The sequence below is a fragment of the Eschrichtius robustus genome, chromosome 10, assembly GCF_028021215.1.
Source record: "Eschrichtius robustus isolate mEscRob2 chromosome 10, mEscRob2.pri, whole genome shotgun sequence".
Lineage (NCBI taxonomy): Eukaryota > Metazoa > Chordata > Mammalia > Artiodactyla > Eschrichtiidae > Eschrichtius > Eschrichtius robustus.
The window spans coordinates 95227888-95255738 of NC_090833.1; the positions used below are offsets into that span (position 1 = coordinate 95227888).

The 27851-nt window shown below is 39.3% G+C and overlaps 1 protein-coding gene and 1 long non-coding RNA gene across 14 annotated transcripts in view; one reads left to right on the plus strand and one right to left on the minus strand.

Annotated features, from left to right (window-relative positions):
• Positions 1 to 8864, plus strand: part of ZNF169 (zinc finger protein 169) — a 60934-nt gene extending 52070 nt beyond the window's left edge. The window contains exon 5 of the mRNA XM_068553711.1: positions 4457 to 8864. Within this exon, the coding sequence (XP_068409812.1) occupies positions 4457 to 6003 (1547 nt within the window). The 3' untranslated portion in view covers positions 6004 to 8864. The remainder of the gene's footprint in view (positions 1 to 4456) is intronic.
• The window catches only part of LOC137770801 (uncharacterized), a 61388-nt gene continuing 37245 nt past the window's right edge, over positions 3709 to 27851 (minus strand). For 2 of the 13 annotated variants that reach the window (XR_011075237.1, XR_011075230.1), the window contains 5 exons: positions 23980 to 24103; positions 20587 to 20676; positions 17036 to 17164; positions 6623 to 6702; positions 3709 to 4816 (listed from right to left, as the gene is read on the minus strand). This is a non-coding gene — a long non-coding RNA (uncharacterized lncRNA). Of the gene's footprint in view, positions 4817 to 6622; positions 6703 to 17035; positions 17246 to 20586; positions 20677 to 23770; positions 24104 to 27851 lie in introns of all 13 variants that reach the window. The other 11 variants (XR_011075239.1, XR_011075229.1, XR_011075238.1 and 8 more) reach the window with 8 other exon arrangements.

Sequence of the window (27851 nt, forward strand, 5' to 3'; positions counted from 1 at the left end):
GATGTGTAGAGTTATCTCATGGGGGTTTCCATTTTGCTGACAGTTAATGACAGTGAACCCTTCTGTATGCTTTTTGATCATTAATATATATCATATACCTTACTTTGTGAGGTATACATTCAAATCATTTTCCAATTTTTCTGCATTGTTTTTCTTTTTATTATTGACTTCTATGAGTTCTTCATTAATCCTGGATACCAGTCCATTGTCATTTGTACATTTTGCAAACATCCTCTCAGTCTGAAACTTTTCTGTTCATTTTCTTAGCATTAACTTCTGATGAGCAGATATTTTTGAGGAAGTCTAATTTTCCTCTGTCATGAAGATAATCTGTATTTTCTTTTAACTGCTGTATACTTTTAGCTTTTATATTTAGGTCTACAGTTCATCTTGAATTAACTTTTGTGTATGGCATGAGGCAGGAATCAAGGTTTATTTTTCTTTTTAATATGGATACACAGTGGCTCTAGCATCATTTGTTGAAAAGTCTTGTCTTTCCCTCATTGGATTGCTTTGTTGAAAATCCAATCACTGGCTAAGTGTGGGTCTATTTTTATGCTCTCTCTGTTCTATTCCTTCGATTAATATGTCTATCATTAAACCAAGTCACACTGTATTACTGTAGAGTCACTGGAAGTCTTGAAGTCAGGTAGTATAAGAAGTCTTCTCCTTTTGTTTTTCTTTTTCAGGATTGCTTTGGATAGTCTAGGTCCTCTGCATTTCCACTTAAATTTTAGGATAAGCTTCTCATTAAAAAAAAGACAGAAAAAAAGAAAACTTGGGTAGTGTTTGAGATTTTAGTGTATCTATAGATAATTTGGGGTAGAAATTACATCTTACCAGTATCAAATCTTACAAGCCACTACCGACATCTTTTCAAATTCATCTCAGCAAAATAAAAATTTGTGAGATGCAGCTAAAGCCGAGTTTAAAGGAAATTTATAGCCTTAAGTGCTTATTTTAGAAAAGAAGGTCTATGATCAGTGACTTAAGAAGCTAGAAAAAGAAGAGCAAAGTAAATGCAAAGTGAGTGAAAGGAAGGGAATAATGAAAATAAGAGCAGAAATCTGTGAAATATAACACTTTATTAACAACAGAAAATGTTGCTAAGCCAAATGTTGAACGTCTGAAAAGATTAACAAAATTATATGTTGCTACATAGACTAATCAAGAGAAAAAGAAGACATGAATAATTCAAGAATGAAAGGGAAATTACTACATATCCTTCAAACTTTAAAAGGATATTAAGGGGATATTATGAACAAGTTGATACTAACAGGTTTAACCCTTATATGAAATGGATGAATTCTTGAAAAATACTACTGACACAGGATGGGACAAAATCTGAGTATAGTACATTTATTAAAGTAATTAAGTTGGTGGTGGATCCATGAACCTACACAAGTGATAAAAACATTCCAAACTGAATCCAGCCACGTTTGAAAAGAATTACATACCATGTCCAAGTGGAATTTATTCTACATATGAAAAGCACAGCATTAGAAAATCCATACTACAGAATATTAATCAATTCATATTTATATATCCTCTAATAAGATGGAAGCTTTCTCTCTAGCTCTCTTCCTTTCTTTCTGAGTCTTCACCAAAATCACATATAACATCCATGTTTCCACCAACAGTCCCTTCTTGTCAATCTAGGCTTTTTCTTGTATGTACCTCAAACTCTTCCAGCCTCTACCTATCACCTCATTCTAAAGCCACTTACACAATTTTACGTATTTGTTACAGCAGCACCCACTTCTTGGTACCAAAATCAGTATTATAGTTATTGAGTAACAGAACCAATAGGACGTATGTACACACACACACACACACACACACACACACACACACACACACACGGACATGAGATTATAAAGAATTGGCGCATGCAACTGTGGAGGCTGAGAAGTCCCAAGATCTGCAGTCAGCAAGATGAAGACGTAAGAGAGCCCATGGTGTAGTTCCAGTCCAAAGGTTATCAGGCTCAACATCCAGGAAGAACTACTGTTTCAGTTCAAGTGTGATAGCAGGAAAAACAAAACCAATCCCATCCATCTCCTCTCCACCATGCACCCTCCCATGTCCCAGCTTGAAGGCAGTTAGACTGGAGGAATTCCCTCTTATTTGGGAGAGGATCATCAGTCCTTTGTTCTATTCAGGCCTTCGACTGATTGGATGAGGGCCACCCACATTAGGGAGGGCAGTCTGCTTTACTCAGTCTTTCCATTTAAATGTTAAAGTCTTCCAAAAACACCCTCACAGAAACACCCAGAATAATGTTTGACTAAATGTTGGGGCAACCTGTGACCAGTGAAGTTAATACATAAAATTAACCATCACATATGCTAATATTTCTTTTATATTTTCTTAAAATCATGGAGATGGCATATTATGAAAGTTGTCCAATTTCCAGGGATTAATTCTGATTAATATTGAAAAAAATGTTCCCTTTCTACATTTGTGGACCAAGTCTTAAAATTCTTTAAATTGTTTAAAAGCAGTGAATGCACATCATTCTTTCTTCTGCTGTAATCCAGTGTCTATGGTCATTTGTTTAACTCACTGCTATACTTTCCTTCCTCACAACTGCAGCTGCAGAAGGCAAAATTTCTTTAAGGAGCCATTAGACATGGATTTTTTTTTCCTTTGGAACGTTTAAGTTCATTAACAATTATTGAAGTACTTACTGGTTTGAAAAATCAATTGGCATGAGAGCAGCTGTAGGTTATAAAAGAATTTATAAACTGATTAACTTTTTTCTACATCCTGGAAATTTCTGTGATTAACTGAAAAGCATTACCTTGGTAACATTTTATTTTTTATTTCTCCTTCTATTGAGGAACTTCTGGATGTTTAAAACCAAAGTGGACTTTGTAATTCTTAATCACTTCTAGCTAAAATTTGCCACATTACTAGACAGGCACAAAAATGATGAATGAGTAGTCATATTAGAGGCTATGGTTCCCATAAGGGCAGCGTTAACTATTTAAATCAGTCACCATATTTTATACAGAAGACACTGAATGGCACACCTGTAATGATGTGCCGTTTACCACTGGCCTTAGACTTTATGCCTAGCCGGGAGTATAAACAGGCCAAGGAGAAGGCAGGGGCTGCTTTTCTCTCCCCATCACAGACAAGTAGACAGTAGTGCAATACTGAAAGCTCAGCTGTCAGAACTTTAGAATTACAACAAAGTATTTCTTGGAAACTGCAGGCCAGAAATGTACATACCTGCCACGAGTTTTGAAAATGTGGACAGCCTAGCTTAACAAAATAAACTGGCAGATAGTTCAATGAGCCGAACTAGAGACCAACCATGGTGGGACCTCTGACTGAAAGGATGTTCACTTTCACAGTGAAAGTCCAGCAGGGTCGGCACTTGCGAGTGATTATCAAGGCCATTTCACAGGAGCTTCTAGGTCTAGCAACACACACACACACACACGCACACACAGAACAAACTAAATTTAGTGAATAGTTTGCTGAGGGGCTTTTAAGTGTTAGGAAGGGGTTTCATGGTAGTTATTCTTGTTAGTATTGAAAGCTAGCCTCTTAGACCAGATAGAATGAGTAGTTTTCTGTAAAAGGGTCCGGTCATAAATATTTTAGTCTTTGTAGCCTTTATGTTCTGTGTTGCAACTACTCACCTTTGTTGTTGTATGTGAAAGCTGCCATAGACACAACATGAAGACAGAGTGTGGCTGTGGTCTAATAGCCCTTTATTTACAGAACACCTGGTTGGCTGTAGTTTGCTGCCCAGTGTTATAGATGGTTCATAAAATACATCTCATTTTTGACTGATGAAGAAAGAATCAGGTAGGTCTGGAAAGGCCTGGTATACCGAGTTTATTTAAGGTTCATGGTATTTTTCATCAGCTTCTGGCGGATAGAAGCAGGGTAATGGAGCAAGGCATACAAATTTGATATCTGTTAGAGCTATTTTAGGTGGAAATTTTTCCATTTACAACAGTTAAAAAAAAAACACTGCGTAAAGCAGGTCTTGGAGGAGTCAAAATCCTTTAAGGGGTTGCAGGCCTAGACTATGTTTTTGTGTTTTACTGCTGAATTCACACTCCCAGATAGAGAACCCACTGCATAATGCTCTAGGAAATACTTGTTTAGGATGGGGGAAACACCTTCCAGTTCATTTCCCACATGGGTCTCTGACCTGTCCTCTCTATTGCCTCCACCATGGGGAGCAGCAATTTATAGGGCTAGAGCTGCCTGTGATGCTTTCTTAAAACTATTTAAGCTGGGCTGATATTTAGAGCTGGCTCATTGTGTGGGTTTTATGTGTTGTAAAAGGATATACATTAATGTGTCACCCTGGGATGAAAGGTAGGTCTGTGAAGGAAATCTTTGTTGTGGGAACATCTGAGGAATGACTGCTGGACAAGTGTTACCATCCACAAGGTACCTGTGGTGATTCTGACCGACACTTTCTCTCCAGCAGAACCAGGAACAGAATTCCAGCCCCATCTCTCCTGCCCGGTGAGTTTTTCCAATCCACAGTTCCTCCATCAATATGTGCTCTGCGGTCACTCCCCTCAGATCTTCCCAGGTTCATCTGCAGGAAGCCACTTCCTACTAGAAGCTCCAAGCTGCTCAAGTGACAAAGCAGAAGATGGAGAGAGAGAAGGCTCTTGCACTGTGTTTGGGAGGCTGCAGCTGAGTGGGACTTCAAGGGCATTCTTCAGCCCATCTCAAGGTCAGCCAGTAGACCAGGAAGGCAACAGCGGTGGAGGCATAGATGAGGAGATGATCCCTGAGGAGGCAGATGCAATGTTGACAGGGGCAGACATCTCAGAATCTGGAAAAGTCATATGTGAAAAATACAGACTAGGACTTAGCACAAAGTCAAGCCTCTTTAGCCCCCAGAAGCTTCATGTGTGCCCTGAATGTGGCAGAAGCTTCTACCAGAGGTCAGACCTCATCAAGCACCAGAGGACACACACAGGGGAGAAGCCCTATGGTTGTAGGGAGTGTGGGCGAGGCTTTGGCCGGAAGTCCTCCCTCACCATACACCAGAGGAAACACTCAGGGGAGAAGCCCTACATGTGTAGGGAGTGTGGGCGACACTTCAGGTATACATCCTCCCTAACTAACCATAAGAGGATACACTCTGGGGAGAGACCCTTTGTATGTCAGGAGTGTGGGCGAGGCTTTCGCCAGAAGATTGCCCTCATCCTGCACCAGAGGACACACTTGGAGGAGAAGCCTTTTGTGTGTCCAGAGTGTGGAAGGGGCTTTTGCCAGAAGGCATCACTCCTCCAACACCGTAGCTCACATTCGGCTGAGAGGCCCTTCTTGTGCCTTGAGTGTGGGCGTGGCTTCAGGCAGCAGTCGCTGCTCCTCAGTCATCAGGTCACACACTCAGGGGAGAAGCCTTATGTTTGTGCCGAGTGTGGGCACAGCTTTCGCCAAAAGGTCACTCTCATCAGACACCAGAGGACACACACAGGGGAGAAGCCTTACATGTGCTCTGAGTGTGGGCGTGGCTTTAGCCAGAAAGTCTCCCTCATGGGCCACCAGAGGACACACACAGGGGAGAAGCCTTATGTGTGCCCTGAGTGTGGGCGTGGTTTTGGTCAGAAGGTCACCCTCATCAGACACCAGAGGACACATACTGGGGAGAAGCCTTATCTGTGCTCTGAGTGTGGACGTACCTTTGGCTTCAAGTCACTCCTCACCAGACACCAGAGGACACATTCAGGGGAGGAGGCTGATGTGTACAGAGTATGTGAGCAAAGACTTGGTCAGAAGACCCACCTCACCTCTGACCAGAGGACATACTCAGGAGAAAAGCCATGTGTGTGTGATGAGTGTGGACGTGGCTTTGGCTTCAAGTCAGCCCTCATCAGACACCAGCGGACCCATTCAGGAGAGAAGCCATATGTGTGCAGGGAGTGTGGTCGTGGCTTTAGCCAGAAGTCTCACCTCCACAGACATAAGAGGACCAAGTCTGGCCATCACCTGCCACAAGAGCTGTTCTCTTGACGTTTCCTTTCTTTTCCCTATGAGTGTGTAGATGGCAGAAATCACTAGGAAATGTTCCACTTTCCTTAAATTCAGTCGAGGAAAAAAGTGTTGCATTCTTTCAGTGATCTTAAGATAGTTGATTTATGGCTTACTTCCTGCACTAGCAATGTGTTTTAATTTGCTAGGGCTGCCATAACAAAATACCACAGACGTGGTGGCTTAAAGAACAGAAGTTTGTTTTTTAAAAGTTCTTGAGACTGGAAGTCCAAGATCAATGTGTAGGCAGTTTGGTTTTTACTGAAGTCTCTCCCCTTGGCTTGCAGATGATTGCATTCTTGCTGAGTCCTGAATGGCCCTTTTTCTGTGTGTGTGCTTCCCTGGTATCTCTCTTCTTCTGAGGACACCAGCCATACTGGGTTAGGGATCCACCCTATGACCTCATAATATTTACCTTTAAAAGTCACATTGTAGGTTATGGCTTCAATGTATGAATTTGGGGGAACAATTCAGTCTTAACAACTCAGCCCTCTGGACACTGCAGATTCACTTTCTTCACATACAAAATACATTCACCCCATCTTAACAGCTGCAAACATCTTAACCCATTCCAGTATCAACTCTAAATTCAAAATCTCACCTAAATCTCTTCTAACTTGAGTGTGGATGAGACCAGAGGTACGTTTCATCCTTTGGCACAATTCCTTTCCAGCTGTGAACCTGTGAACCAGAGAAGTTATTTGCTTCCAAAATACAATGATGGGATAGGCAAAGAATTCACATTCCCATTCTAAAAGTGGAAAGAAGGATTGCTGGGTCCCAAGCAAGTTTAAAACCTTGCAAGGCAAATTATGTTCGTTTTTAAGCTTGAGAATAATCTTTGGCTGTGTCCTCTGCCCTCTGGTCCCAGTGGGATGGCAGCCCCACCTTCTGGTCTCACTGGGATGGCAGCAGTGATACCTGGCCCACTGAAACCATGGAAGAACCATACGGCTCCTCAGACTTTTAGTCTCTGGGCCTGTTTTGGAAATGGCAGACCTGCTGGTCTCTGTTTCACCTTTGGGGTCATTCTTTGCTCTTCTTGATGGATAATGTGTTTGTAGTCAGATAGATAGTTAACGCTATTCTCCCTTCTTGTAGAATCCCAGAAATCTGACAGCCTGCCTTCATTTTGTCCCATCTAGGGCACCTTTAGTTCTACTGAGATGGTTGATTGGTTCCAAACTTACCTCTCTGTCTTTATTTATTTATTTATTTATTTTATTTATTTATTTTTGGCTGTGTTGGGTCTTCTTTGCTGCGTGCACACTTTCTCAAGTTGCAGTGAGCGGGGGCTACTCTTCGTTGTGTTGCGCATGCTTCTCATTGAGGTGGCTTCTCTTGTTGTGGAGCATGGGCTCTAGGCACGTGGGCTTCAGTAATTGTGGCATGAGAGCTCAGTAGTGGTGGCTCACAGGCTCTAGAGTGCAAGCTCAGTAGTTGTGGCACACAGGCTTAGTTGCTCCACGGCATGTGGGATCTTGCCGGACCAGGGCTTGGACCCGTGTGCCCTGCATTGGCAGGCAGATTCTTAACCACTGTGCCACCAAGGAAGTCCCCTAAACATTGTCTAGCCACACCACAGTATTCTTTCCAGAACATGCTTTCTCATTTTTTACAACATGGATAGGATGAGAACTTTCCAAATCTCTAAATTCTGGTTCTCAAAATTTTGCTTAACATTTCCTTCAATTTATCTCTGTACTCCCACATTTTACTACAAGGAGAAAGGAGAAACCAGGTTGCACCTTCAACACCTTGCTTAGAAATCTCCTCAGCTAAATATTTGTCACTCGTGTCACAATTTCCACTTTCCACAAAATACTGGAACACAAGCCAGGTTCTTTACCACTTTATAACAAGGACTGTCTTTCCTCCAGTTTCCAGTATCATGTTCCTCATTTCTATCTGAGACTGCACCATAATCACTTGTAAGGTCTGTATTCCTACCAACAGTCTGTTCGAGGCAATCCAAGCTTTTTATAACAAGTGCCTCAGACCTCTTCCAGCCTCTATCTATCACCCATTTCCAAAGCCATTCCATAGTTTCAGATATAACTCTCAGTACCAAAACTATTCTTTTGCTAATGCTGCCATAACAAAACCAGAAGCTGGATGGCTTACGCAACAGAAATTTATTTTCTCAGTTCTGGAAGCTGGAAGTCCAACATCAAGGTGTCAGCAGGGTTATATTCTATTGTCTCTCTTCTTGGCTTGCAGATGGCTGCCTTCTTGCTGCATCCTCACATAGGCTTTCTTATGTACATGTGCTGGAGAGAGGGAGTGAGCTCTGGTGGCTCTTACTCTTACAAGGACACCAGCCCTATTGGATTAGGGCCCCAGCCTTATGCTACCATTTAATCCTTTTTTGTTGTTGTTGATTACACCATTTAATCTTAATTACCTCCTTATAAGCCCTACATCCAAATACTGGGGGATTAGGGCTTCAACCTATGACTTCTGGGGGGGAGAATTCAGTTCATAACACTGCCTTCTGGATACCCCAAATTTATATCTGGCCAACAACAATGCCATAAAGGTGTGTTCTGACCTTTGCTTTTCTTTCCCTGTGAGTGTGAAGGTGGCAGAAATCACTAAAAAATGTTGCGCTTTCCTGAAATGGAATGGAGAGGAAAAATGTTGCTTTCTTTCAGTGTTCATTAGTTGGTCTATCACTTACTTTCTAAGCTGCAGTCCTTCTCTATATTTTATGGCTGTTTGTTTTAATAAACTGCTTCTTTACAAAGTTGCACACCTAGTTATGTACCTTATTCACTCACCTCTCAAGAGCCCCAAGGTATTCAACCTCTTGGGAGACATGAGAATTCACTGTCTATTTTGTTCTGGACTCTAGTTCTGTAGAGGGAGAGCAATATTATAATAGCCTTCATCTTTACCCTTCTTGAGTCCTCCAAAGCCATATGAGATCTCCAAGCCATACACTCAGCACCACCCCCAACAGCTGATTGAAAGGCATCCATTAATACCCATCCCTGTAGTCCAAGGCCCATTGTCTGTGCATACATGCCACTGATTTAGCCCAAGGACTCATGGCCTTCAGTCACAGCCCTCCCTAGTCCTCCAGTCAGGGGCTAAGGAACTGGAGTACCCAGCTTTATATCCAGGCATTGACCATTGTTTCTTAATTTCTCTAATATCCAGAGTCTGAAAAATACCCAGTCTGTGACTGGCTGTGTGCCCTTGCCTTGGGCACTGAACGGTCACTACAGGGTCATTTTTCCCAGGCCCAGATGGCTTTGCTGGCTTAAAGTCCAGAGGCAATAAAAGATTAATAAAGTATAGTATACAAAAAAACAACAAAAACAAAAAAAACCAGAAACCTTTCACATGGGAAAAAAATACCGTAAGTAACATCAAAAGACAAATGATTGAAAGAAAAGTATATCAACATATAAATCAACATCTTTCACAGTTCAAGGGTTAATATCCCAACTTTATAAGAACTTTAAAAATCAAGAGGAAAATACCAGATGTCCTATAGAAAAATCGATAAAAGACATGATCAGTTTACCAAAAGAGGTATAAAGAAATGAAAAGATGTTCAACTTCACTCATGATATGAGAAATACAGATTATAACTACACTGAGATACCATTTCTCACTCATCAGCTTGACAAAAATTCAAAAGCTTGACAGTACTCTGTTATTTGTGAGGCTGTTTGTTAGGAAATAGACATTTTACTACATTGTTGGTGGGAATGCAGAATGGTAGAAGCCTTTTAGAGGGGAACTGGGCAATATTTAAACTGTATATACATACATACCTATTGACACAGCAAGCACACATCTAAGAATCTAAAGAGTCACTTGCAATTTTATGAATATACACATGCACATGGTTCTTTTTCACAGCATTATTTACAGTTGCAGAATATTGAAAATGGCTTGAATGTTTAAGCATAGGAAGCTCTACCAACTGCAGCATATACACAATGGAGTAAAACGCATGTGAGAAAAAGTCTGAGGAAGAAGATATTAATGAAATATTATGGAGGAAATGTTATTAAGTGAAAAGAGCAAAGGGAAAAAAGCATATATAGTTTGTTACCTCTTGTGTCAGAAAGAAGGAAAAATAATGAACATAGTATTTGACTATATATCCTCAGTCTTGGGCAGTTTATTTTTATATGTGTGTTAGAATTACAAACAAATCTTAAGCTCTTTAGTAGGTTTGTTTCTTATAACAGTATGGTGAAGCAGTTTTGAAACTGTTTTGGATGCATTATAGGATTGAGCAAATGAGTACATGTGTCTGTGTTGTTGGGAGCCAGGGTTCTCACTGTGGAAGAAAAGTCATACAAATATGGAATGGGACAAAGCAGGGAAGAATCCCAAGAGAATGAGCAGGAATTGGAAGTATTGGTGTGAACTTAAGATTTGGTAAGATTTGTATACGTGTGTCTGTACATGCTTATGTGCCCATGCATATTTGTATGCATATATATTTGTATATGTGTGTATACATACATGTATTTTCTATGTCCCCTGAAAAGTCCAGGAAGAATGCTCCAGTAGCAGTGAGCACATCTAGCATCCAGATCTTAGTCTCTAACACCATTTTCCATTAGTGGAAACCCTGGCTTCTTGGCTTACTGGCTGCTTCCAGGGTTAGGATAGGGTAAGTACAAGATGATTCTGGATCCAGAAAGTAAAAATGTGCTTAAAAACATGTTGGAGGATGACACTAGGACTGGGGAGGTAGTTTGAAGGGATTCCCACCCACTGGCCAAATCTGGGATGATTTGAGCACCAAACTACTTGAGTACACTTATAAACCACTGGGAAGAAAAAGAGAAACTTACAAGTCTATAACAATAAATATATAAGTCAATGAAGTCTATTGCTTACAGTAGAATGCCAATGGCAACTGGTAACTTCACTTTTTCCTCCTAATATCAACAGCTTATATAATCATAGTACATTTATTAAAGCTAAGAAAGTAATATTGGGACATCACTATTAGGAACTGCACACTGTATTCAGATTTTCCACTATTGTCCTTTTCATGATCTAGGATCCAGTCTAGGATCTGACACTGCATTTAGTCATCATGTTTCTTTAGTCTCCTCAAATCTGTGACAGTTTCACTGTTTCTGTCTTTCATGACCTTGACACTTGAAAAGAGCTAGTCAGCTGTTTTATTGAATGCCCCTCAATTTGGGATTGTCTGAAGTTTTCTCATTAGACTTGCATCATGGACTTTTTGCAAGAATACCACAGAAGTGAAGTGTACCATATCAAGGGGTACATGATGCCAACATGATTTAATCCTGGTGATGTTAACCTTGATCACTTGATAAAGGTAGTGTTGGACAGGTTTCTCCACTACAAAATCAACCATTTTTCTCTTTGCATACCCTGTTCGTTAAATTAGTAAGTGTAGCTCATACTCCTAGGGAGGGCAATTAAGCTCTACTTCCTGGAGAATGGACCTTGTGACTAGAATAACAACATAGTGACAGTGCTTCTTACACTCCCCCATCCTATAGAAGAAAGTGGCCCAGTATTTCCTGGATCCCAAACTAGCAAAAGACAGCCCAAATAGGCTCATTTCTCCCTGGATGGAATGGAAGTCCTGCTGACAACACCAGGTGAGCCCAGCAGCACCAGCAGGTGGTATCAAATAGGACCCCTGATAAAAGTAAATGGTGAAGGGAGGTGCTCTCTTTTCTTACAGGACTGACACTCCCCTCCCCTCACCTAGGGACACTAGATAGTTGGCTGGTAGCAGCCAGGGCAATTCTGCCAAAGAAATACCTGTCCCACAAAGTGTTCTTTATCCCCACATACCTGAGACTCCCCATCTATATGCAAGACACCTGGCAGCTAGGCAGCACCAGCAAGGACATGTCCCCTCTCCCCCACCTTAAATTGCTCAGCAGAGGAAGAGATTCTCCTCCCCTACTGACAGATACCAGGTGGCCAGGAGACACTGGGAAGGGGGACCCTGATACATCAGTGGCTCAGCCAGTGAAACTTTTCCTATTTTGGGCCACAGCGTCCCCTATCAAGAGACACAAAGAAACCTGTTTTGGGAAGCTCCATCCACACTCTCCAAAAACACCAGCAGGGAGGAGCAACAGTGTTACCAAATAAACCAAACACATTCATAGTATCACAAGAGTTTTGAAAACTGTCATTGGAACAAACACAGCCCATAGCGCTAGGCCAGGACCTGGGGGCCAAACCTAAAGACAGAGTGACTTCCTGCTAAAATGAAAGATTTAAATAAGATGCAGAGTCCCTTAACATCATAGCTAAATGTTCAGGATACAAAAGAAAATTACCCATCATACCAAGAACCAGGAATCACAAATTAGAAAAGACAATCATCTGACACCAATACTGAGATGGGACAGTAAAGCAGCCATCATCAAAATGCTTCAAGCAATTGTAAGTTCTCTTGAAACAATGAAACAAAGGGAAAAGTACAAAGTTTCAACAAAAAGAAGGTATACAAAAAGTGAGGTGAAAATGATACAACTAAAAATTAGAAAATTTAAAACTCATTGGAGTGGGTCGATGGTAGAGTTGATATGACAGAAAATGGAATCAGAGTATTTGAGGACAGGTCAATAGAACTTAGCAAATCTGAACAAGAGAGAGTAAATAGAGTGGGATAAAAAAAGAATCTCTGGGACAAGGATAAAACTAATATTTATGTTATCAGAGTCCCAGAAAGAGAGAATGGGACTGAAAAAATATTTAAAGAAATAATGGCTGAAAACTTCCCATATTTGGTAAAGACCTAAGTGTGCAGATTCAAGAAGCCAAGTGACTATTAAGTAAATCCTAATGTATCCACACTAAGACATCATATTTAAAATTATGAAAACTAAAAACAAAAAAAATATTGAAAGCAGCCAGAAAGAAATGACTCATTACCCATGGGGGAGAGGGGAACACACCAATTCAGATGACAGCAGATACCATATGAAACGTTGGAGCTCACAAGGAGATGGCACAATCTTTTTCTTCAAGTGCTGAAAGAAAATACTGTCAACTGATGAATGCGCATCTGGCAAAACTATTCTTTAGTAATGAAGTGCAATGAATATGTTTTTAGCTGAACGAAAACTAAAAGAATTTGTTGCTAGCAGACCTACCCTTAAACAATGTCTAAAGGAAGTTCTTCAAATGGAAGTAAATGATAAAAAGAAATACTGGAGTATTAGGAAGGAAGAAAAAATGAACACAAATGTGAGTATATATAATAGATCTTCCTTCTACCCACAAGATTTTAAAATCACATGTGATGACTGAAGCAAAAATTATAATACTGGTACTCTAGAAAATGATATTTAAAAATGGGAAAGATAAAGGGACCTAAATGAAAGTAATGTTTTCACACTTAACTACAAGTGGTAATATACCGTGAAAAGGCATGTATGTATACTGTAATACTCAGAGCAACCACTAAGAAAACTACAAAGAAATGCACTAAAAAACATTAAGAATGAATCCAAATGGAATCCTAAATAATAATCAAATAACCCACAGAAAAACAAGAAACAAGTAACAGAAAAATGAGAACCAGAGGAAACAAATGTAAAATAAATAATAAAATGGCTAACTTAAGCACTAACATATCAGCAAGTAACAGTTCTCATTACACCATTCAAAAGAGAGATTGTGAGGGTGGATTAAAAATCATAACTATATGCTGTTTATCAAAGTCAGTGACATAGGTAGACTGAAAGCAAAAGGGTGGAAAAAGACATATCATGCAGTCAATTTTAAAAATCAGTAGTATACTAAAGTAGATTTCAGAGCAAAGAAATTTATTAGAGACAACAAGGGACATTACTTAATAATCATAAATCAATCCACCAGGAAGATATAACATTCCTATATGTATATGGACCAAATGACAGAATGCATGAAGCAAAAACTGATAGAGCAGAAAGAGAAATTGAGAAAATTCATTACTATTGACAATTGTTGGTATTGTTCTATCAACTGACAGAACTACTGGAACAAAAATCAACAAGGATGTAGTAGACCTGAACACCATAATCAAACACCAGGATCTAATTTATACACACACACACACACACACACACACACACATATGTATATCATTCCACCCAAGAACAGCAGAATACATGTTTGTTTTTCCAGCACCCATGAAACATTCACCAAGACAGTCCATATCCTGGGCCATAAAACACACTTCAACAAATTTAAATGAAAGGGTATATTCTTTAACCACAATGGAATCAAACTAGATATAAACAACAGACAACAGGAGAACCTCCAAAGACTCTGAAATTTAACAACACAGTAATAAACCATGGGTCAAACAGGAAGTCATTTCAAAGGAAATAATTTTAAAAGACATAGCACTGAATGAAAATACAACATATCAAACTTGTAGAATGCTGCTAAAGCCAGGATGAGAGGGGAAATATATAGCACTAAATGCTCACATTATACATTAAGAAATGTTTCAAATCAGTAGCTTAAATTCACACCTGCAGAAACTTGAAAAAGTGGCTTAAAATAAACCTAAAGGAAGCAGATGGATGGAAATAATAGAGATAAAAACAAATCAATATCATTCATACAGAAAAACAAGAGGTAAGGAAACAAAAAGTTGGTTCTTCAAAAAGGAAAATAAAGTTGATGAATCTCTTATAATTATGACAAAAATAAGAGAGAAGATACAAATCATCAGTATCAAGAATGAAATGGGATATCACCATAGATCCTGTAGCCATTAAAAGGGTAATAAGGAATTACTATGAACAGTTTTACTATACTCACAAATTCTGTGTCTAGAGAAAATGGAATAATTCCTCAAAAACCACATTCCAAAATTCTAGCTAAAATAGATTATCTGAATAGTTACATAACCACTAAGGAAACTGAATTTATAATTTAAAAATTCCTGAAAGAGAAATATCCAGGCCCAGATGATTTCACTGGAGTATTCTACAAAACAGTTGAAGAAGGATTAATTTTATACAGTCTCTTCCAGAAAACAGAAGAGGGAACATTTCCTAATTTATTTTATGAGGCCGTTGTACCTTGATGCCAAAAGCAGACAAAGTACAAAACTGTAAAAGCACATACCAGTATCTCTCATGAAGATACAAGCAAGAATTCTCAAAAAAATTAGCAAATTAAATCACACCATGTATAAATAGCATGATACCTTATGACCCAGTAGAATTAATTCCACATATCCTAGGCTGGTTCAATATTAGGAACTCAGCAATGAAAAAGAGCAAACTATTGATAAAAGCAACAACCTGGATGAATTTCCAGAAAATTACGCTGAGTGAAAAAAGCCAATCCCAGTAGGTTACATACTATATGATTCCATTTCTATAATATTTCTTAAAGTGAAAAAATTATGAAGAAAATAGTAATGGTTAACATGGGTTAAAGGTGAGGTTAGGGGGACAGGAGAGAGGTGGGTGTGACTAAAAGGGCAACATGAGGGATCTCTGTGGTAATGAAACTCTCTTGTGTATTTAGTGGTGAAAAATGGACATATGCATGTGGTAAAATTGCAATGAGGTAAATATACACATGCACACACAAATTCATATATGTGAAACTTGGAAACCTGAATATGATTAATGGATTGTATCAATGTGAATATTTTTGTTAAATACTTGTACTATAGTTTTGCAACATGTTGCCACTGGAGAACACCATGAAGGGTACACAGGATCTCTATTTTATTTCTTACAATTGTATGAAATATGAAATATGTATAAATGTAAAACTAAAGTTTTATTTTTAAAAGAGAACCAAGGTAAATTTTAAGCCATAAAAACTCTGTAGAGACTCCTGCTCTAATCTTGCATATACTACATCCCATTAGGGTTAGAGAAGAATTTTTAGGACACATTTTAGGCCTTTTTTCTTTTATGAATTTTACAGTATTTGAGTTAGTTGGAACTCACGCATTCCTGCTACGTTGTAGGAATGCACGATGGAAGAGAGTAATCAGAAAGAAAGAAAAGATTCTTCCTGTCTCCCAATGCACAGGCCTTTCTCCTCACCACTAATGGTTAATTTTACGTGTCATCTAGGCTGGCGCACAGTGCCCAGATATGTGATTAAACACTCTGGATGTTTCTGTGAAGGTATGTTTTGTAGGAGATTAACATTTCAATTGTTGGACTTTGAGTAAAGCAGTTTACCCTCTAGGATATGGGTGGGCTTCATCAAATCAGTTGAAGGCATAATAGAACAAAGACTCATCTTCCCCAAGCAACAAGGAATTTTGCCAGAAGTCTGCCTTTGGACTCAAACCACAACTCTTTCCTGAGTTTCCAGGCTTGCTGGCCTCTCCCGTCAGATTTTGGTTTCACCATGCCTCCAAAATCGAGTGAAGTTCCTTAAAATGAATCAATTCTTCTCTATATACACATCCTGTTGGTTGCATTTCTCTGGAGAACACTGACTACTACGCTTTATATTTCTATCCTTTCCCTCTTTTTCCCCTCCTTTCTCTTATGGAAGCCCTCATTACTTTATCTCCCTCTGCATATGAATGCACTATGGCCTGCTTTGGCTTCAAGGTAATATTCTAGGGCCTTGTGAGTTTGCTGCTTCTCTCTCTCTCTCCCCCGCTCTCCTCCCTTACCTTCTTTAGTCCCATGTTCTTTTATTTGTGGGAAAGAGCAGGAAAAGAAATGGGTGGTGGTGGTGAGATTTTTGTTAGGTTTATGAATTATCCTTAAGGGAAATTTCAAGGATGTAGATAGATGATAGCAAATGAAATTCTCTCTCCACAAATGAGCTGTCTCCACAATCTATGGGCTACTGATTGTAATCTTATAGCTGGTATGGTTGTGCAAATCTAAGGAGTGTTTGAAGTTAGGATAGGAGCATATAGAATTCAGCTAGCAGGAAGCAGACAGGTCATCACCCTGAGAGATTCTGAAGACACATGGAGACCCTTTGTAACTAAACAGTTGTGTGCCAGAATGTTCTGACCATTGCCCCCTGCCCCAGCAGGTGGTGGCTTACTTACCATTTCACGACAACATACATCAGTTGCCTTTCTTGAACATGGGTATGAGAGGACCCTCCAATAAACTTCAGTTAATTTGATGTTTTCCATCATTTTGACATTATGTCTCCTGTTCTTCATCCTGCAAAACTAAGCCAATAGTAGTATATCGCTGAAATTGTACTTCATAGTTTGGGAACACAGCTGTTACAAAGTAGAATATAATAAAACCTAAAAAAAAAGAAAAAAGCCTGAGGAGTATGGTTATAGGAAGATTCAAAGCACAAAAGGACTCTTGGAAATTGAAAGTATTCTTGTAAGTCAGGCAAAATTAAGCTTGTTTTTCCTGAGTATACAAAAGCCAACAATATTTATTTATTTCTTCATATGATGAACAGCTAGTGTACATAAAGTCATAGTTTTCATGTCCCCCCTTTTTCCATATTTAAACTTTTTTTCTTCTTAGCATCGTCATTCCAGTGTATCTATGTGTGTAGACATTCGATAATCATGCATATAGTGTAGGATAATTAAAGCTTTAATTTTCAATCGTGAAAAAAATTACATAATTACAAAATAATCTTATATTAAGATAATGTAAATTCTACCTTGATACTGTAAATTTCAGAATTTAAGCCTTTAAAGATTAAAGATTATGCATATAGGGGTTGGCATGTGCCTGCCTGTGGGTCCAGTCTGGCCCACTACCTGTTTTTGTAAATACAGTTTTGTTCTTACAGGGTCTCACCTGTTTGTTTGTTGTCTATGGCTGCTTTCATACTACAACACCAGAGTTGATTATTTGCAGCAGAAATGGTATAGTCTTTAAAGGCTAAAATATTTACTGTGTGGTCTTCTACGTTTGCTGACCCCTGATATTTGTAGGAAAGAATAGAAGTAAAATTATTGCATGGTAAATAAGTATGTTTGTTTACTCAATTTTAAAATTCTGATTTCCATAGGAAACTTTAGCCAAAACATGTTCATTAGTGATTTTCAAGGTTTCAGTAAAAGATCTTGCATGTTAAATTCAAAAAAAATTTTTAAAGACCAATGTGTCAATCTTGATGCTAAAATCTTCAAGGAACACATTTTAAAAATTTACGTAGACTTTCTGTAAAGTAGCTCTATAGGTTCAGATGATATGTTGCACTGTCTACAAATCACTAAACCACTGGTTTTCTGACTAGTTTGAATGCATGTTTATATTTTTATCTTAAATTTATTTTTTTGTTTTATTTGACCAAAACAACATACATAGGAAATTGAAGATATTTCGATTAATTAGGCTTTTTGTGAGAAACAATGACAGATTTATATAAAGTATATTATGCTAACATTACTTGTATATTGTGATAAAATCGTGGAGACAATATATTATGAAAGTTGTCTAATATTAAAAATGTCTTCCCTTTTACATTTATGGACCAAGTCTTAAAATTCTTTAAATTGTTTTAAAGCAGTAAATGCATAGCATTCTTTCTTCTGTTGTAATTCACTGTCTATGGTCATTCATTTAACTCACTGCTATACTTTTATTCCTCAGAACTGCAGATGCAGAAGGAAAAATTTGTTTAAGGAGCCCTTAGACATGGATTTTCTTCTTTTTCCTTTGGAACATTTGAGTTCATGTATAATTATTGAAGTACTTATTGGTCTGAAAAATCAATTGGCACAAGAGCAGCTGTAGATTATAAAAGAATTTACCAACTGATTAATTCTTCTCTATGTCCTGAAAATTTTTATGATTAACTGAAAAGCATTACTATAGTAACATTTTATTTTTTATTTTTCCTTTTATTGAGGAATTCTGGGTGTTCAAATCCATGTTAAGGTTTAGGGTTTCCCAAAGTGGACTTTGTAATTCTTAATCACTTTATTTATTTATTTTTTTAATAGCAACAGCATGGTTTTATTTTTTATTTATTTTTAAATTTATTTATTTATTTTTGGCTGTGTTGGGTGTTTATTCCTGTGCATGGGCTTTCTCTAGTTGTGGCGAGTGGGGGCTACTCTTTGTTGCAGTGCACAGGCGTCTCATTGCAGTGGCTTGTCTTGCTGAGGAGCACGGTCTCTAGGTGCGCAGGCTTCAGCAGTTGTAGCATGCAGGCTCAGTAGTTGTGGCACATGGGCTTAGTTGCTCCACAGCATGTGGGATCTTCCTGGACCAGGGATCGAACCCGTGTCCCCTGCATTGGCAGGTGGATTCTTAACCACTGCATCACCAGGTAAGTCCCCTTAAGCACGCTTAGTTAAAATTTGCCACATTACTAGATAGGCACAAAAATTATGATGAATGAACAGTCTTTATTAGAGGCTATGGCTCCCATAAGGGCAGCGTTAACTGTATTTAAATCATTCACCATATTTTATACAGAAGATACTGAACGGCACACCTGTAATGATGTGTCGTTTACCACTGGCCTTAGACTTCATGCCTAGCCGGGAGTATAAACAGGCCAAGGAGAAGGCAGTGGCTGCTTTTCTCTCCCCATCACAGACGAATCACAGACAAGTAGACAGTAGTGCAATACTGAAAGCTCAGCTGTCAGAACTTTAGAATTACAACAAAGTATTTCTTGGAAACTGCAGGCCAGAAATGTACATACCTGCCACGAGTTTTGAAAATGTGGACAGCCTAGCTTAACAAAATAAACTGACGGATAGTTCAATGAGCTGAACTAGAGACCAACCATGGTGGGACCCCTGACTGAAAGGATGTTCACTTTCACAGTGGAAGTCCAGCAGGGTCAGCACTTGTGAGTGATTATCAAGGCCATTTTACAGGAGCTTCTAGGTCTAGCAACACACACACACGCACACACAGAACAAACTAAATTTAGTGAATAGTTTGCTGAGGGGCTTTTAAGTGTTAGGAAGGGGTTTCATGGTAGCTATTCTTGTTAGTATTGAAAGCTAACTCTTAGACCAGATGGAATGAGTAATTTTCTGTAAAAGGGTCACGTAGTAAGTATTTTAGTCTTTGTAGCCTTTATGTTCTGTGTTGCAACTACTCACCTTTGTTGTTGTATGTGAAAGCTGCCATAGACACAACATGAAGACGGAGTGTGGCTGTGGTCTAATAGACCTTTATTTACAAAACAGCTCGTTGGCTGTAGTTTGCTGCCCAGTGTTATAGACGGTTCATAAAATACATCTCACTTTTGACTGATAAAGAAAGAGAGGGTAGGTCTGCAAAGGCCTGGTACACTGAGTTTATTTAAGATTCATGGTATTTTTCATCAGCTTCAGGTGGGCAGAAGGAAATGGAAGAAGGCATACAAATTTGACATCTGCTAGAGCTATTTTAGGTGGAAGTATTTCCATTTACAACAGTTAAAAAAAAAACACTGTGAAAAGCAGGTCTTGGATTGATTGCGGTCACCAGGTGCCAAAATCCTTTAAGGGGTTGCAGGCCTAGACTAAGTCTTTGTGTTTCACTGCCAAGTCCACACATTGTGATAGAGAACCCAGCACATAATCCTCTAGGAAATACTTGTCTAGGATGGGGGAAACACCTTTCCAATTCATTTCGCACATGGATCTCTCTCCACTTCTTTCGACAGCTATACCTCATTCACTCAAATGTTGAGAACCCCATGGTATTCAGCCTCTTGGGAGACATGGGAGGAGTCAGTGTCTGTTTGTTCTGGACTCTGGTTCTGTGGGAAGGGAGAGCAATATTATAATGGCCTTCATTCTCAAGTCCTCCATTCTTCCTAAGTCCTCCAACAGCTGAACGAGAGCCCCGAGCCACACACTCAGCTTCCCACAATGCCAGTGAAGGGCATCCACCCACGCCCCCCAAGCCCTGCAACCCTTGGCCCCATCCTGTTCGCTATGCTTATGTGCCAGTGATCCAGCCCCAGGATTCAGGACCTTCAGCCACACCCTCCCTCGTCCTCTAGTCATGGACTGAAGATCTGGAGCACCCAGCTTTATATCCATCCAGGGCACTGTCTCTTTAGCCCTGCTCCCTCACTCTAATCCCCAGTGCCCCAATGTCCCAAATCTTGACAATGCTCCGCCCAGGACTGGCCATATCCCTTTGCCTCAGGCACTGAGTGATCATGCAGGGTCGATCTCCCTAGGCCCGAAGGCTTTGTTGGCTCAGGGGGATTTCCATGGAAAAAAGGAAAGAGTTTTCAGTTTTAGGAAATTAGAAAATCTTGAGTGGATAGATGGAAAAATAGACAGGTCACTGGCTCCAACAGCTCGACTGGCAGTGTCTAGACCTTGAGATGACCCTGGGTCAGCTTTGGTGGGGATAGCTTGGGACTACCTGGAGATGGGGACCAGGGCCTTATAAGCACCATGTTTCCAATAAAGCCTCTTGGCCTTAGCTGCATCTCCCAGAGCCAGAGCTAAAGCCACAGGGAAGTTGTGCATGTGCACACATGCATGTGTGTACTAGTGTGTGTGGGGTGTGCTGTGTTCTGGGGTCAAAACAGAGAAAATGGTACCTCCTTATTCTAAGTAACTATGGTGCTGATTTTCTTCCACATGGAAACAAACGAACAAAAACCCAGTCAACTACTTTTTTCAAATGGTAGAAAAAAAGGAAAAAATGGTTTTCTATTAAGTCTGCACAATCTCTTAGAGGCACTGTAAGGCCTGGCCTATGGTTGGGCCCAGCCAAGCACAGGATAAAGGGTCTGTCTTTTCAGCCTACTTAGGAAGTTTCTGGGTTTCCTCACCAAGCCACTGTTTATTCCTTCCTGGGTCTCCCAGGAGGGTGGGGGTTTGGAATCAGCACTCACCCTTCCCTGTATCCCTGTTCCATCCCAGAAGGAACCATACTGAAGTGTGCAAAGGCCTCTCGAAGAAATGGTCCAGGAGGAGAAGAGGTGGCACAAAGGGACATGTGGCTCCAAGATATAGGGTTTCCCACATAGGGTGTTATATGAGTCTTTGGAAAAAGAATTGGGTACTCATTTATGCATTTAGACCATGAATCTCTTACTCCAATGGCTGCAGGGCCTGGACCTTTCTTGTTCATGAGAGGCCCAGGTCCACAGTGGGGACTGAGAACGGGGAGCTTAGGCTAACTTTGAGAAAGTGCTTGTCCCTTGGCCCTACCCCTAAAGTTCTTTGAGCTCCACTGGTTTTTGTCCTTCCTTTTAAATCTCTGTAGTGGAGGCTCTTGGAGGCCGGTAGGTGCCTTCACTGGGGTGGGGCACCTCTTCCCTGGTGGCTGTGAGTGTCGGTACTAATGGTTCACAGCTGCCGCCTTCTCAGGGAATTGCCCCTAACTAGGCACATACTGCCTCACTCAGTAACTCACCCGTCTGTGGTATCAGCCAGAAACTAGTGACTGGTGGTGCAGGTGGGGGTGTCAAATACAGCCCTCTTGTCTCCAGGGGGACCAACTCTGTTTGCCATTCATGTTCCAGAGGTCCCTTGGGGACCAAGCTGATGTTACTTTCCAGATCACATCTTTGCTTTGTTTTTTCCCCCTGCCCTATCCTGTCTTCCCCACTCCCCTGTTTATGAGAGCATTCTCTCAATCATTGTCCCATGTGTCCCGATTGAAGTTTTGCTTCTGGTGAGCCTGACCTAATGCAGTTGGTCCTGGCAGTAGTCCTAAGAAGCAGATGAGATTGTAGAGATGAATCACCTTTTAGCTAGAGTCAAGGATTACCCCACGTGTAGTGTTAGATAGAGTATTCCTAATCCCTGGTATGCTTCAGCAGTGACTGCTGATGAGGAAGTGGAGGCACCGGACAGTGCAACCACTAGCATTGCAGAAGTCCTGAAAAAATAGTAACCAAGAACTATGGCATTAGGCAGCTGTAGCTTAGTGCCACTGCTGCTGTAGAGGAGATGATGAACCCCAATCTCCCTTACAGGAGAATTCAGAGTGTGTGGTCTCTGTAGCAGCATGGGGTAAACTTTTCTCCCTCACAAGGCTCTCAGCATCCTCACATCAAGCCAGATGTGACCTCAGTTAAACTCATTAAACTCATGTTGCACATCCCAGTTGTGTTTCTGGTGCATCCCACATGTAACAGTCATCAACTGTTTTTTTCTAAACATTTTTAAGCCTGTTAAGATTTTGCATTTATCAGCTGGCCTCTATGATTCATCCCTTCTTCCCTTAACTGAATTGCCTTGAGGTAATTATGAACAGTCCCAGGTGTTCGCTTAAGAATGGCTGGGCGTTCTCTTCTTATACCCTGTAAATATGGGTAGTAGCCACTCTGTAATCTTTTCAGTTTGGGGAAGAGAAGTGCTATAGGGTAGGTTTGGAGATCATGGAATTTGAAGCCAGATAACCAGGGTTCAAATCCTAGTTTATATGTGTGATCTTAGGAACAAGGTAGTTAACCTCTCTGGGCCTCCATTTAGAAATCTGTCAATAGGGGAAGGATGTTGCAGATAATGGCACCCATCTCACAGGGCTGTTGTGAGGATTAAATATGTTAATAAATGTAAAGTGCTTACAACAGTGTTTAGCATGTAGGTAGTATCATATAAATGTTAGCTGTTATTATTTCAACTCACAGAACTCCAAATCATGACTCTTCGATTCAATATACATTACAGCCTGCAGTTAGAGAATGTTCTCTTAGCAAAGCTATATTTCATTCTTCCATGTCTTAAGCAGAATGGTTGGCTAAAATCTGAAATCACCCCTGCCTTTGAGGACTGCATAGAAAGTAGCAAAAGATAACACACCCAAGTTAAAATTCTAGATTTTTTTTCTTTTATCATTTCTCCTTACCTTATATTTTGTGTCCCAGGATAAGTACGTACCTGTTGATCACACATTTTCATCACCTTGTAATAAAGATCTATAATTTTCTTGCCTGGAAGAACTGAATATTCTCTTCTACCCCCATTCAGCCAATTTAAATATTGGGGTCTGCACCTCGAAATGCCATTTCCTAGTGGGTCATTCTTTACCAAGAATACAGGAAAGTATACGGCAGTGGCTTAAATATATTGCAGTTTATTCTTCTCACCTAATAAGAAATCCAGGGTTGGAGAGACAGCTCAATGATGTGATGAAGGACCCAGGTAAGTTTTATCACCCTGCCACATCATCTTTGGAAAGTGTTATTTTGCTTTCAAGTGTGTATGATTGACCTATAAAGGACAACAAAAGTTGGAAGGAGCCATGCTGGATCAGGAAAACAAGTACGTTCTCAGAATCTCTCAGGTGGTATTTCATTGGCAAGTATTGTGTCAAACTGTAACTATTTTGTGGCCAGTGTTCAGAACAGAAACAAAGGGGGGGGCGGTGTCAAACTCTAAGTAATTAAAGGGAAACACCTGTTCTTCTGTTTCTTTGCATTGTAGCTTAAAGAGGAAGAAGAGACAAGTGCACCCCAATGTTCACAGCAGCCCTATTCACAATAGCCAGGACATAGAAACAACCATCAGCAGAGGAATGGATAAAGAAGATATGGTACATATATACAGTGGAATATTAGCCATAAAAAGCAACAAAATTGGGTCATTTGTAGAGATGTGGATGGACCTAGAGACTGTCATACATAGTGAAGTAAGTCAGAAAGAGAAAAACAAATATCATATATTAACGCATATATTTGGAATCTGAAAAAATTGGTATAGATGATCTTATTTACAAAGCAGAAATAGAGGCACAGATGTAGAGAACAGACGCATGGATACCAAGGGGGAAAGGGGGTGTGGGATGAATTGGGAGACTGGGATTGACATATATACACTATTGATACTATGTATAAAATAGATAACTAATGAGAGCCTACTGTATAGCACAGGGAACTCTACTCAGGGCTCTGTGGTGACCTTAATGGGAAGGAAATCCAATAAAGAGGGGATATATGTATATGTATATCTGATTCACTTTCCTGTACAACAGAAACTAACACAACACTGTAAAGCAAATATACTCCAATTAAAAAAAAAAAAAAAGACTCCGCATTCCCAATGCAGGGGGACTGGGTTTGAACCCTGATCAGGGAACTAGATTGCACATGCCACAACAAAGATCCCGCCTGCCACAACTGAGACCTGGCGCAGCCAAATAAATAAATATTAAAAAAAAAATAGAACAGAAACAAAAGGGGGGAGTGTCAAACTCTAAGTAATTGAAGGGAAACACCTGTCATTCTGTCTCTTTGCATTGTAGCTTAAAGAAAAAGAATGCCTGGAGGAAATACTACTTTTAGCTTCACTGTGGGCCAGCATGGAGTCAATGAGAGATCCCTGATACGAATTTTTGAAGTGTCACAAGAACATTTTCAGTAATGGATAGAACATACAGACGTAAAATCAATAAAGAAACAGCTAACTTTCAACACCATTATAAACCAAATGGACCTAAGAGCCATATATAGGAAATTCCACCCAACAGTTAGATATTATTCTCAACTATACATGGAACTTTCTCCTAGATCACATATTAGGTCACAAAACAAGTCTTAATAAAATTAGCAAGACTGAATTATACTAAGTATTTTTTCTGTCCACCATGGAATGTAAATAAAAAGCAAAATAAAAAAAGCTGGAAAATTTACAAATGTGTGGAAATTAAATAATATAATCTTGAGAAAGATTATTTTGTTTCCAAAAATGAAAAGAGAAATTAGAAAATATCTTGAGAAAAATTAAAATGAAAACAGTATACCAAAACATATGGGATACATCAAAAGCAGTTCTACAAGGGAAGTTTATAGTCATAAATCCCTAGATTAAGATAAAAGAGAAATCTCAAATAAACAACCTAACATAATACCTCAAGAAACTAGAAAAAAAGAACAAAGTAAGCCCAAATTTAGCAGAGGGAAGGAAGTAAAGAGCAGAGCAGAAATAAATGAAATACAGACTAGAAAAACAATAGAAAAGATTAATGAAACTAAGAGCTGAGTTTTTTAAAAAGGAAAACAAAGATTGACAAATCTTTAGCTAGTCTAACAGAGAGAGACAGAGAGAAGATCCCAATAAAATCAAACAGGTATGAAAGGAAACATAAAATGGATTCCACAGAGATAAAAAGGATTATAAGGGACTGTTATGATTAATTATATGCCATGAAATTGGATAACCTAGAAGAAATGGATAATTCCTAGAAACACACAACCTGCAAAGATTAAGTAAAAAAGAAATAGAAAACCTAAAGAGATCTATAACTAGTAAGGAGATTTAATCAGTAATCAAAAATCTCTCAGCAGAGAAAAGCCCAAGATCAGATGTCTTCACAATGAATTCTGTCATCATTTGAAGAAGATTAATGCCAATCTTTCTGAAACTCTTGCTTACTCCATTTGGGATACTCTAACAAAATACCACTGACTGAGCAGCTTATAAATAATAGCTCACTATTCTGGAGGCCGGAAGTCTGACATTATGGCATCATCACACTTGGATGAGACTATTCTTTCTGACTTATAGTTGGTACCTTCTCCCTGTGTTCTCACATCATGGAAGGGGCTAGAGGTATCTTTGGAGCCTTTTATTAAAAATAAAATAAGGGCACTAATCCCATTTATGAGTGCTCTGCCCTCATGACCTAAGCAACTCCCAAAGGCCCCACCTACTATTACTATCACATCAGGCATTAGGTTTTTAACATATGAAATTTGGAAGGACATATTCAAACCATAGCAAACTCTTGCTAAATACTGAAAAACTGTGAACTCTTCCAAACTAATTTTACAAGGCCAGCATTACCCTGATATCAAAACCAGACAAAGACACTACAAGAAAAGATAAAATATCCCTGATGCACACAGATGTCAAAAACCTCATCAAAATACTAGCAAATCAAATTAAACAGCACATTAAATGGATTATACATATGACCAAGTGGGATTATACATATGACCAAGTGGATTATACATATGACCCTGGGATTCAAGGATGGTTCAACATCCATAAATCAATCAATGTCATGATACATGACATTATCAGAATGAAAAAAACAAAACAAACCCCCCCCACATGATCATCTCAACAGATGCAGAAGAACGATTTGGAAAAAACTCAACATTCTTTCAGATAAAAATCCTCCATAAACTAGGAATAGAAGGAAATGAACATAAAGAAGGCCAAATATGAAAAGGCCACAGCTAATATCAAACTCAATAGTGAAAAAGTGACAGCTTTTCCTTTATGAACAGGAAGGCAAGGATGTCCAATCTTGCCACTTTTATTCAGCATAGTTCTGGACATCCTAGACAGATAAATTAAGTAAGGAGAAGAAATAAAGGACATTCACATTAGAAAGGAAGATGTAAAATTATCTTTGTAGATGACACAATTTTATTGGTAGCAAGTCTTACCAACTCCACAGAAAATGAATTCAGTAAAGTGGAAATACATAAAAATCAACATACAGAAGTCAATTACATTTCTACTCACTAACAGTGAAAAATCTGAAAAGTAAATTAAGAAAACAAACCCATTATCAACTTCAATAAAAAGAATACAATACTTAGAAGTAAACTTAACCAGAGGTGGAAGACCTGTACACTGAAAAGTATAAAAAAATGATGAGGAAAATTATAGAAGACACTGATAATATGGAAAGACATCCCATGTTCATGATTACTATTTTTAGAATGTACATACTACCATAGTGGTCCACAGATTCAATGAAGTCTCTATTACAATCCCAATGGTGTTCAATACAGAAATAGAAACAGCAATCCAAAAATTCATAGGGCACCACAAAAGAGCCCAAATAGCCAAAACAATCTTTCGAAGAATAAAGCTCAAGGGATCACAATTCCTGCTTTCAAAACATATTACTGGGGGGTGGGGGGGGGTGGTCAGAGAAGATGGCGGAAGAGTAAGATGCAGAGATCACCTTCCTCCCCACAGATACATCAGAAATACATCTACACAT